This window comes from Pseudochaenichthys georgianus, chromosome 24 (assembly GCF_902827115.2).
Source record: "Pseudochaenichthys georgianus chromosome 24, fPseGeo1.2, whole genome shotgun sequence".
NCBI classification, from domain to species: domain Eukaryota; kingdom Metazoa; phylum Chordata; class Actinopteri; order Perciformes; family Channichthyidae; genus Pseudochaenichthys; species Pseudochaenichthys georgianus.
Genome location: NC_047526.1, coordinates 24,973,832 through 24,985,720, shown reverse-complemented (window position 1 = coordinate 24,985,720; position 11,889 = coordinate 24,973,832). Strand labels below are relative to the sequence as shown.

General features: G+C 46.0%; 1 protein-coding gene across 2 annotated transcripts; it reads left to right on the top strand.

Moving 5' to 3' along the window:
* Positions 1–2,362: 2,362 nt before the first annotated feature.
* Positions 2,363–7,806, top strand: mycn (MYCN proto-oncogene, bHLH transcription factor). Of its 2 annotated transcripts, none has more exons than XM_034076710.2 (3): positions 2,363–2,522; positions 2,929–3,577; positions 5,759–7,806. In XM_034076710.2, exons 2-3 carry the CDS (start codon positions 2,950–2,952, stop codon positions 6,532–6,534), a joined length of 1,404 nt encoding a protein of 467 aa, XP_033932601.1. In that variant the 5' UTR covers positions 2,363–2,522; positions 2,929–2,949; the 3' UTR covers positions 6,535–7,806. The 2 variants fall into 2 exon arrangements, with proteins under 2 accessions (XP_033932601.1, XP_033932600.1); XM_034076709.2 differs by having other exon boundaries at positions 2,365–2,522; positions 5,756–7,805.
* The last annotated feature ends 4,083 nt before the right edge of the window (positions 7,807–11,889 follow it).

Sequence of the window (11,889 nt, the reverse complement as noted above, 5' to 3'; positions counted from 1 at the left end):
GACAAGTCGGCCTTATTCTCTAGGATTCAGTCTATTTTTATATGGACTTTATTAATCCCTGATAGTCTTATTGTAACCCTAACGGTGTTATGGGGAGACAGTGTCATTAGCCACATATTGAGCAGTAATTCCATAATATAATATATTATAGACAACTAGGGAGAAGTCAGTGCATTTTCACTCTAATGCGGGAAAAGGTTTCCTGATATGAATACAAATCAGCAATAACCAGACATAACAATCATATCAACATCTGGGCACGTTCAGTGCAAAGCAGCGGGTGATGATGTGCAGTTTGTGTGAATTCATTAAATCCTTTAAAGGCAATTGTCTTTTTCTCATTGCCAAGAAAACAGCATAAATCCAATATTCCCTCGTCATTGGGTTTATTTTATTAAGTGTTTACTCAACAGAAAACAAGCAGCAGTAGACGGCTTCCTGTCCTCACCATATCTGCACTGGAAATACAAAATAACTTTCCCTTCTGTTCTCACTCCCACTCTCTGCCCTGTTTCACAGCAGAGGAAGCTGCTGCCGCTGGAGGGTCAGAGCTGAGCGCAGTTTGAGAAGTAAAAGAGGGGACGGACAAGAGCCTGTGGGGAGTTTCTGACTCCCAAACCATCTCCCCAGTTCCTGGGAGCTGAGTATCCAGTCCTAGGAAACTCCCTGCTATTCCTACTCAGTGGATAAAACAGCTGCAGATTCTCACTTTTCACTGGCTGTGGTTTGAACTGAAGCAAAAAAAAATCCCAATATTTCAACATTGAGGGACACAATTCAGTTGTTTTCTAGTTTAAATAGCAATTGCCATGAATCCATACATCATTAATCAAATAATAATATAATTATGAATTTATATATTTTCCATTCAATTATGTCATGTATTTTTTCTTTAACATATGTTGCTTTAAATATCAAACGCTGTTTTTATCATCATCTATTGTCTGGCTGAGAAATCCTGGAAGCTGGCATTCTTCCTGCTCACAGCTGGCGTTTAACTGGAATCCGTTCTGTAAACGTTTTTCCTGAATAAGTCAATATCAGGCCTGTGTGTATGCCTGTGCGCATAATTACAGATGCGCCATTCCTCCTAAACTGTCATTAGAAAAGGGAATGGGAATGACTCCAGGCTACAACCACCGCTTGCGGTTACGTAACATGCTCTCCTCGGGTCCTGTCTTATCCCGGAGACAGCTGAAAACTCCCCAGACCAACACTGCCTTTTGTCTGAGGAAATGTTGCTCCTTACACGCCTAGAGGAGTTTAATATTTTTTTCCCCAAGGGGCCAATATATTTTTTCTTTCGTTTTGAAAAAAACAATCGCCTCCGTGTTTGTATGCCTTTGTTTGTCTGGCTCGCTGTGTTTGGGTGCGCGGATGTGCTGCAGTTCCCTGAGTGTCCGTGTGAGGGCGCAGTGAGCCTTCCTTCTCCTATCATCATCCAGGGATGCTGCTGGCCCTCAGACAAAAGAGAAAATGATATTCAGAGCTCTCCAGCAAGAGCAGGGCTGGAGGATTGCAAGTGTAGGAATACATCTCGACACATAATATGAAATAAATGATAAACAAGTGTGGGCATAAGAAGTGATACCTATGTGTTGAAATAAATAAATACAAATACTAGACTTGGAAACATTTGTAATCATTAACCCCAGTTCAATGTTGATCTAACATTTACTTGTCTTTCTAAAATAGAGTCATGAGCAACATACATTTCTTGTATCAATGTCCAATACATAAATGTAATATTTGAGGTGTGTGTGTGTGTGTGTGTGTGTGTGTGTGTGTGTGTGTGTGTGTGTGTGTGTGTGTGTGTGTGTGTGTGTGTGTGTGTGTGTGTGTGTGTGTGTGTGTGTGTGTGTGTGTGTGTGTGTGTGTGTGTGTGTGTGTGTGTGTGTGTGTGTGTGTGTGTGTGTGTGTGTGTGTGTGTGTGTGTGTGTGTTTGTGTGTAGGGGGTTGGTTTAAAAACACTGCCCTTCACTTGGATGTTCAAACCCCCGGTTCAGCTGTAGCCTATCACCCAACCTGCTGCAGTGCCCTTGAGCAATCTGAGCAAGACATCAAATCACTAACAGCCCCTGGGTTACTTCGACTGTTTCATTATCTAGGGTCTGACATCCCAGTGGAGTGATAGGCGGGAGAGAAGACCTGAGGCTGTCAATATTATACATTGTCTTTCTTTATTCCTTTCCTTCACACTATGTCTTTCTTGCTTTCATTCTTGCTCGCAATGTTTAGGCTGTTTTTCTCGATTCACCTTGAAAGAAAGCTCCCAGCCAGCCTGTCTCCCGCGCCGCATCAAACCCAGAGCCCGACTGTACCACCCCCCAGCCTGGGGAGGGAGGAGTCAGCTCGGCTCCCGCAGAACTGAGTGTATAACACTCTTCAGCCAGCCACAATGTGTGTCAGAGGACTGTCTGTGCTCCCTAAGTAGATGACTGCTGTAAATCTGGTGTCTGTATTACTGACTGCGAGATACGAGAAAAATTGGATCGCACATTATCATCCCAAATCAGGACAAGGTGAGCATTTTCTCCTTCCAGCGCGAGATACAGAAACGTGTTTTTATTTCCTTACATGTTTCACACAAAAAAGAGTCTATTAGATTTGATTGTTGTCATTTCTTAGGGTTTTTTTCTGGAAACATGTCCTTTTTCACATTTTTGGCATGTTTAGTGACTTGTGATCGTTTGGCACACTGTTCGTCACGGTTACATTTACGCACATTCTCCTGTGAGATTTGTGCGGTTTGTATACCTCACAGAGGAGTGAGTGTGGAATTTAGTGGAGCAGACTGTGTGTCTGTGTGTGGGCTTAGACTCAGGGTCTTTCTGCAGTGTAGTTTTCAGGTGTGATAGAGGACAGAGTGAATGTGGAGAGGCGCTCTTTTCCTTTTTGGAGACTAAAGTGTCTTTTGTTCCTTTTCAGGTTTTTCGACTGTGGGATAGAATGCCAGCAATCGCAAGTAAAAACTCAGATATGGAGTTTGACTCGTTACAACCGTGTTTCTACCCGGATGAGGACGACTTCTACTTCTGTGGTCCTGACTCTGCGCCACCGGGGGAGGACATCTGGAAGAAATTCGAGTTGTTGCCCACTCCGCCCCTCTCCCCGAGCCGAGCCGCGCTACCGGGGGAGCCGGCGGCTGCCTCCCCGGAAGCAGACCCCCTGGGCTTCGGCTTGGGGGACCCACTGGACTGGGCTTCTGAGCTGCTGCTCCTGCCCGAGGACGATATCTGGGGGGCGTCCGACGATGGGGACCTGTTCGGCTCCGCTTTGGATACTAACCCCAACAACATCATTATCCAGGACTGTATGTGGAGTGGTTTCTCCGCCAGGGAAAAGCTGCAGCGTGTGGTCACTGAGAAACTCGGCAAGGCTATTTCTACTGCCACGGGAGGTGCCAGGAACATGTGCGTCAAGGTACCGGAGGTTGTGAGCCGCAGCTCGGTGTCAGAGTGTGTGGATCCGGCGATAGTGTTCCCCTTCCCGGTCAACAAGAAGAACAGCAGCAGCAGGGACTCAATCGGGAGCGTAAACACACCCACAACCCACGAAAACGCTCAAAGTGACTCCGGTAAGAACCTAAATTCGCACAAAAAGCTTTTGTGTTCATTTGTTTGTGTAATTTACTGCTACTGAAAGATCATGGTATCATTATTACCATTTTTTTTTTAACATTTTGATTCGTATTGTTGTTATTATTATCATCAAGCTATTACTGGAGTGGCTGGAGCTTGTTCATATGACTGGCCCAGAATTGGATTATCTTGTTACATTCCACGCACACACACACACACACACACACACACTCACAACAACACACATACACAGTGGAGTAGGGAGTAGTGACACAGTGAACGAGGTTTATGTAATCAGCGGGCTCTTCATCCGGCAGATGGCAGTAAAATGGGGAATTGTGTGCCTTCCTGAACTCAGTTGGCACCCGAGCCAAACAAAAAGACAACACACTCCCTGACTGCAGCCGGTCCCGGGTGTAGGAGGGGAAGATACAAAGGTGTTCAATAATGTGATTATCTGATAAAGTGTCTGGTTCACGGTGCTGTGAAGGCTTTCATTACGCATGGATTAAGGGACAATTTGACGCACAGCAGGTGATACATTGGCACTTATTTTGGACTGCTGTCTTCAGTTCAGTCGAGTTAAAAACAATTTAAAAAAAAAAAACAGAAATACACTTTAGTACCATGATGGATGATGGATGATCAGAACAACCCATAGACTCAGGGATATAGAATGGCAATCCTCTTTCCCTGCTTATTCTGAGGAAGTAGTTTTCGTTTATTTTGGGAAATTAGTTCTGTGTGTATTTAATCGCCCTAAGACCACATTCCACCTATTACCGCCTTCGAGTTTCCTAAACAAACACTCACAAGCTCTTATCAGCGTGTTTTCGCTGCGAAACAGCAGTACAAAAGGCCTCCAGCTTGGCACAGAGGGCAGACCCAGCCAGTCTTGCCAAACACCTCCTCCACCGTGAAGAAAAGAGGGCGGAGGAGGGCTCTGGCTGCTTCTTTTAGGGGGGTGACAGCTTTGAACAAGCGCTCCATCTCGACAGCTGTCTCCCTGGCTCTGCTCCAGCTCGGAGGCTTAGAGGCTGGTGATCCGATCGCCTGCCGCCTGCAGTCCGGCGCACAGCTCCCTCCAGTGCGCTTCCGCAGCTAGCAGCGCCTCTCTTTGTGTTGCAGGCGTTATTTACCTTCTCATCAAAGAGACACGGACTGTGACAGCTACAGTGTAGGTTTATCCCTGTAATTATAAAGCTTAGTCTTACTATTCAAGATGCCTGCATGGGAACAACCCACTCTAAAACTTAAGACAGTGGCACATAAACATGGCTGATATTTTATCCAACCAAGCAGAGGTGGTTGTCATTCTATTTATGCTCTTTCCAGCTCCAAAAAATGAGCTGTTCCATGAGTGAAACAGGGAACCACTAAATCCCAGCTTCACATGTGGCAAAGCCAGCCACGCCCCCTCATCCATCCAGCTGTGCCCTGCTTTGTTTTGATGGCAGTGCCAGATAGAGTGTGTGTGTGTTGAGACAGCACACTGGTGCAGCGGTGTCTGAAGTGGGTTACTGTAAACTGTAAAATGCCACACTCTTCAGATGCTCCTGAGCTGATAATGAGAGCCATTATCACAAAGGCATTTTAACTGGGCCTCACACTCTCATGATTGGCAACTTCGTCTCATCTTCAAAAGGCGCCAGTCCCTGATAAGTCTCAGCTGCTCAGCCTGATTCCAGTGCAGGTATTAAGACGAAAAGCTCAGCGAAAAAGAAGCGGGAATTAGTTTTTTTTTTAAATAACTTGATCAGAGGTTACATTTAAAGTGAAGTTCTTAATGCCTTGCACACCGTCAGGTTAACTGCGCTGATAAACTGAAGGCATCAGACTGAAGCTGTCTCACCGGAGAAGATTAAGAGAAGTTTTGAAGGAGGGATGGAGAATGAAAGGCAGAAATCCAGCCTGTCTGCTCAGCTCTGAGACTGAACGTGTCAACGCCTGCAGAGCAGATTAGTGGAGGAGTGACTGACACTAAGCATTAAGAGGCTTCTGCTTATGCAAACAGCGTTGAGCAATGCTCTCTCTCCCACACACACATAACACACTCTCTCACTGATCTCACTCACACAGATACCCGTCACCTGCTGGTGCATAGATGACATAGTGGGAATACTTGTTGTGTCAGAGAGATTAAGTCACTAACATTCAGCTTTTTCTTTTCCCAGAAGACGAAGATGACGAAGATGACGATGATGATGACGATGATGATGATGAAGACGACGACGAAGAGGAGGAGGAGGAAGATGAGGACGAAGACGAGGAAGAGGAGGAGATTGATGTGGTCACAGTAGAGAAGAGGCGCTCCTCAATCAACAAGGCGTCTCCATTGACGACGGGTACGGTCACCATCTCGGTGCATCCCAAGAGCCAAGACGGACGAGGGTCCGGCGCCTCGAGTCGGTTCGTCAGCCGGGCCCCTCAGGAGCTGATCCTGAAGAGGAGCTCAGTCCACCAGCAGCAACACAACTATGCGGCCCCCTCCCCTTACGCGTCAGATGACGACCCCAGCCCACCCCCAAAGAAGCAAAGGACAACAGACTCACCTCGACCCCCCACCAGAACCATCTCCTCCTCCTCCACGTCCTCCTCCATGTCCTGCAGCTCGTTCTCCGGCACATCGGGGGTCCGCAGCAAGCGCAGCCACAGCGGAGACAGCAGCCCGCGCGGCAGCTCCGACTCAGAGGACAGCGAGCGTCGGCGCAACCACAACATCCTGGAGCGCCAGCGTCGCAACGACCTGCGCTCCAGCTTCCTCACGCTGCGCGACCACGTGCCGGAGCTGGCGCACAACGAGAAGGCGGCCAAGGTGCTGATCCTGAAGAAGGCCACCGAGTATGTGAGCTCACTGGAGACGGAGGAGATGAGGCTCCAGCAGGAGAAGGACAGGCTCCAGGCCCGCTGGCAGCAGCTGATGCGCAGGCTAGATCAGGGGAGGACTCGCTAACAGACGAACCACTACAACACAGAAACACTCACATATACCCTGGAAGACCCCTCTGCCTCCAATCAGTCTGAACCACAGTTAGGCGCACACACATAGGCCGATACACTAAGGCACACACACATAGGCCTGCATACCTGTCGTACACACACATTCATCTCAGAGGACGTTTATCTACAGATGCCCACACACTCACACACACGGAGGAGAGGAGGGGGGTCTCCGGGGGGATGCTCGGACTTTCACTGCCGCCACTTTTTTTGCACATTTGTTGACGTTAAGAATGTTAAGGGTTTACTTTTTCAATCCAGTCACATTGAGGAAAGATTTTAAAAAAGAGAAAATAATGAGAAGGGGAGAGGACACACTTTGTTCTGGTCTTCCCCCTCCTCTGGTTTTTTTTATATCATTTGTATCTTGTTTTTTGTACTCACTGTGACACCAGCCTGGAATCAGGTGATTCCCACAGGGATGGGTGTAAGAGGGCACTTTGCTTGGAGAGTTTCACTACAAGACGCAGCAGTGCACACTTACTTTGCCTTCACCACTGCAAAACTGAACGAGACTTTGACGACTGAGGCGTTATGGGTCACATAAACAATGCCACTACAGGTTCTCTTTCACTCACTCCTCCCTCACACTGGTGCTCAAACCAAGTCAGTGGATGTATAACTGCGCACCTTGCTAGCCGACACTTTTGTATATAACAATAGTGAACAGACAAAATAAACTCAGATCTGCCTTGTTTTGTAATACATTTTGTCCTTGTTTTTTTATACATGTCAGGAAGCTGCCAATAACTAGACTGGAAGTTTATATACCTTTAAAAGTACTGTAAGGCCTCGATTTTTGAGAGTCATGACCTTGTAATATAACAATATATTGTTTTTTTTTCTTCTCTCTTACTTTGTATTGTATCATATTACTAATTCTACACACCTTTATGCTTTTAGTGTGAACATACTAAATTTGATACTTATATTTTCGTATGAAAATGAGTTCCGGTAGATATCACTTTATCTCGTCTTTTTTTTCTCTTTTATCTCAAATTCTTTTGTACAGCAAACGTGTTTTATCCTGATGTACCTGGCCTTCTTCTTTATTCCTCTTTTGTTTATATTTGTAACTATCGGGTGCATAGAACTGGGTAAACGGATATAAGATGTTTGTTTTTTTCACTTTTAAAATGTACATTTAGTGCTGCAACTCATAGCACTTTGAAATACCTCATTTTGAAAAATAAATAGACATCATAAAACACTCACACTTTGCCACTGTTGCTCTTTATTGTCCCTGACACTGTGGATATCACCTCTGACCCCTTCACCCTTACATAATGTTCCCTTTGTCTGCTTTTATTCTTTATTTTCTTCTACATTTCCGCATTTGTTTTGCTCATCCTGACAAAGAAATAAAGAGTATCTTCTGTCTCAGCCCCCTGCGGCTACCTCCCCCTCTGTAGCCTCTCCCACCCACGCACACACCTACGCACACACACTTCAAGTGCACGGGAGCACACATACACACACTCTCCGTTTCCCTCTCTCACCGACACAGCCCCTTGCTATTACATTGTTCAGGCTGTTGCCATGGAAACTGGAGCAGCTGCTGAGTGGCAGACAGCGAGAGTGAGTCTTTTATTTGTCTGTTAGTTGTCTGTGTTTCTGCCTGCATGTGTGTATGAATGTCAATGTCTGTATGTGTGTGTACCTTTTGTTCCCGGGCTGTGTGTGGCCCTGATTTCTCCGTGCTCTGCCCTGATGCCCGGACAAGGCTGGATACTGTTTACCAACATCAGCCACATGGCTCTGGCCTCCTCCCCTCTCCTCCTCCTTCCCTCTGTGCCTCCAGTGCCGGGCCTTAACCCAAATATGTGCCACTCAGGAGTCTGGCCAGGCGTCCTCTGGAGATGGCTGAAAGAGAAATCTGTTGCCACGGTCCGAGTAGCCATTCAGCACGACAGTGTGTTCACAGAGGGAAGGATAAAAAAGAGTTGCCGAGAGGGGAATTAACAGGATATAAAAACACACATTGTTGATGACTTTGATTAATCCGTTTTACCTAAAAGAAGAAAAAATGACTGCATAGCACTGTACGACAGGGGGACCCTTTTTTCTCTTTCAAAAACTATATATTACTTAATGAGCGTGTTACAGTACTAGAGTGTAAATCAAACACTTCATTTTTTCAGTGCCATGTTCTTTACATTAAAGGTATTTCCACAGTGAGATACAGCGCTATATGAAGACTGATGACTTTGTTTTGGAGTTGAGACAGCCCAAGACTGAGCCTCTCTGTGGGGGAGTGGAGCTGGTGGATTACATAACAGGAGTCTGGTGGGTCTGGTGTCTTTGTGCGCACTTACTGTTCATGTGTGTGTATGGGACAGGATCTAGTGTCTTTGTGTGTGTATGTGTGTCCTCTCGTGGGACTTCCCCTTACCATCTGCCTAATGGCTTATCCTGCTTGGTTATAGGATGAAAACAAGTTCATGGACAATAACATCCCAGAGACATTTTTTTTTTTTAAAGAAAAACAACATATTGCAGCCGACAGAGGCAGTTTGCTTCAGATGGTGAGATTAACTCTGACATTCAAACACAATCAAACACGTCGACATAAGTGTGTGTGTGTGTACTGCTCAAACACACACAAACACACACGTCGTAACAGTGTCCAGTGCCACATTTCCCGCCCACACACCCAGAGTTAAACAAACATAAAACCGTACACCTCTCAGCTGTGCGCACACTTACACACTCTGGCTTCCTCTTCAACCCCCCCCCTTACACACACTCATGTGCTCACACGCTTCAAGAACAGTTAAGCTATCTCCTCTCTGAAATGAGGCTAATTGTTTGAGGGAAGCTGGTGTTCAGGGAATAGCCGTCTCCTGCGTTAAACAGACATATGGCCGTGGCTTTTCCCTGATTAATACCCATTATCCCTCTGCCCACTGCCCGCCTGGCTGAAGCTGCCCCGACACACACACTCACACAACTCTAATGGGCTTACACTCGGCTGATGGATGTACATTAAAGCTGGACATGAGCTAAAGGGGCATGTTTGTGTGTTTCCTGTGCGTCATGTCATCTGTTTTGAGATCTTCATTACAATTGGCATTAATTGACACAACATTTCCATTGTCCTGTTGGACACCGGATCAGTATTCAACATGTTAACCTTCCCATATGGAGGAAACAATGGCTGCAGTGTGTGTGTCGATTCACAAGTGTGTGTGTGTGCCTGCAATGTGCCCAATCTCTGCACAAAGGCATGCCCGTCACCCATGCGCCTCTCTGGGCTCCGCTTGCCAAAGGCCCTGCTATCTGTTGGGGGGAGTGAGTGTGTGTGTGTGTGTGTGTGTGTGTGTGTGTGTGTGTGTGTGTGTGTGTGTGTGTGTGTGTGTGTGTGTGTGTGTGTGTGTGTGTGTGTGTGTGTGTGTGTGTGTGTGTGTGTGTGTGTGTGTGTGTGTGTGTGTGTGTGTGTGTGTGTGTGTGTGTGTGTGTGTGTGTGTGTGTGTGTGTGTGTGTGTGTGTGTGTGTGTGTGTGTGTGTGTGTGTGTGTGTGTGTGTGAGGGGGCTTTCACCATCTGGTGTGGGGTCCAACGTGGTCACAGGTGCTTAAAAAATTGTGCATTTTGGGGTTTTGGTAGGTAGTGGGGCCAGATACAAGTAGGGTATCAGGTGGTATTGGGGCAGAAAACATGGATGTTTGTGTGTGTGTGTGTGTGTGTGTGTGTGTGTGTGTGTGTGTGTGTGTGTGTGTGTGTGTGTGTGTGTGTGTGTGTGTGTGTGTGTGTGTGTGTGTGTGTGTGTGTGTGTGTGTGTGTGTGTGTGTGTGTGTGTGTGTGTGTGTGTGTGGGACGAGGGGCAGTTCCTCGAGGGAACTCTTTGCCTTAACTGAGTAATATGCAGCCCTGACAAAGAGCTGTGGAGCTACAGTAATTGCAGAGCACATAGTGGACAGGGAGGGAGGGAGGGAGGGAGGGAGGGAGGGTGAGAAGGGAGAGAAAAGGAGGCCAGAGTGTTTGATCAAAGTTTACCAAAGTCTGAGGAGATTTGCATACAGATGGTACTGTAGCCCGGCCCCCGGAATACCTTTCCCTCTCTTTATTTCTCTTTCTTCGTCTCTCTTTCCTCCTCTCTCTCACACACACACACACACACACACACACACACACACACATTCACACAAATGTAATAGGGTTTCATTGAAGAATCCATGAATAGCCTTTCAAGAGCGTGTTTTGAGGAAGAAACGGCCTTGGCTGCACAACACAGCACCTACGGAAAGAAAGAAAAAGCGAGGGAAGGAAAAGAAGGACAGATAAAAAAGAGAAAGGCAATGATTGAGATAGGGACGGAACAAGAGAGAATGGTAACAATGGGAAGAAAGAAGAGGAAAAGCCTCAGCGAAGCACTAATTATTAAAACAAATTCACCCAGGGAAGTTTGTCTTTCAGTAACCATGACACAAACACGCGCCCACTGGTATAATAATGCTGACATGCTTTCCCGGGACATCAGTCCATATTGATTTTGAATGGCATTGTTGTGTGGGCATTGATCACACAAGTGTTGCCCTCTTATGTAAGTTACATGTCTCTTTGAAGTCATTGTTTTGAGGCAAGCTTCTGGCAATAAGCCTGCTGTGCCAAGCGTCCTCGCAATGTGCCTGTCAGTGCCTGAGCGCCTACGCAACATGACATCCAACAGTTAAAGCCACAAGCATGTCCAAAACAAGCCCCAACTCGCTGTCAAGCTGCCGCATTGTATAACTGTATATTGGACCATTAGTTTCCAGGGTTTATTGTTTGAATATCAACAGCCATCTCCAACACCATGTTACACGCCTTAAATGAAGAGACACACAGCTGTCAGTGAGTCATGTATCAAGCATTTATTTCAAAACAGTGTTTACAAAGTGCCTCGCAGAAGATAGAAAAGACAATAAAATATAGGATACAAATTGCACAAACCACAGATTATTGCCTATACTTAAAAAGTAGATTTAAAAAAACATTGTCTCATTAACTAGTTGTATTTAGCCATGTATACTATATATATTTGGTTTTATGTGATGAAGTTTTGTGATTTCAGCTTCTGAGTTCTCTGAGGCCATTTAAAAATAAAGCAAATGGAATTTAGTTTGTGGTTTTCACAGCACGGTATATGTTAGAAATATGGGAGACCACATATCGCAAGGTTGACTTTCAGGTTCAGCGTTATAAATCCCTACACCGTTAGCAACAGGGAACCATTTACATTAGAACTGCTTTCTTCCGAAAAAGGAAACAACCCTGTGAAAATACAATTTTTTCCAGGACACAGTTCAGGAAGTGAAACGCTGCTGGTG

Bases quoted from the DNA above. Each gene is read 5' to 3' on its own strand.
- mycn (XM_034076709.2), top strand. From the start codon at position 2,950: ATGCCAGCAATCGCAAGTAAAAACTCAGATATGGAGTTTGACTCGTTA. The intron at 3,578-5,755 runs GTAAGAACCTAA...TTCTTTTCCCAG, and splicing joins AAACGCTCAAAGTGACTCCG to AAGACGAAGATGACGAAGAT.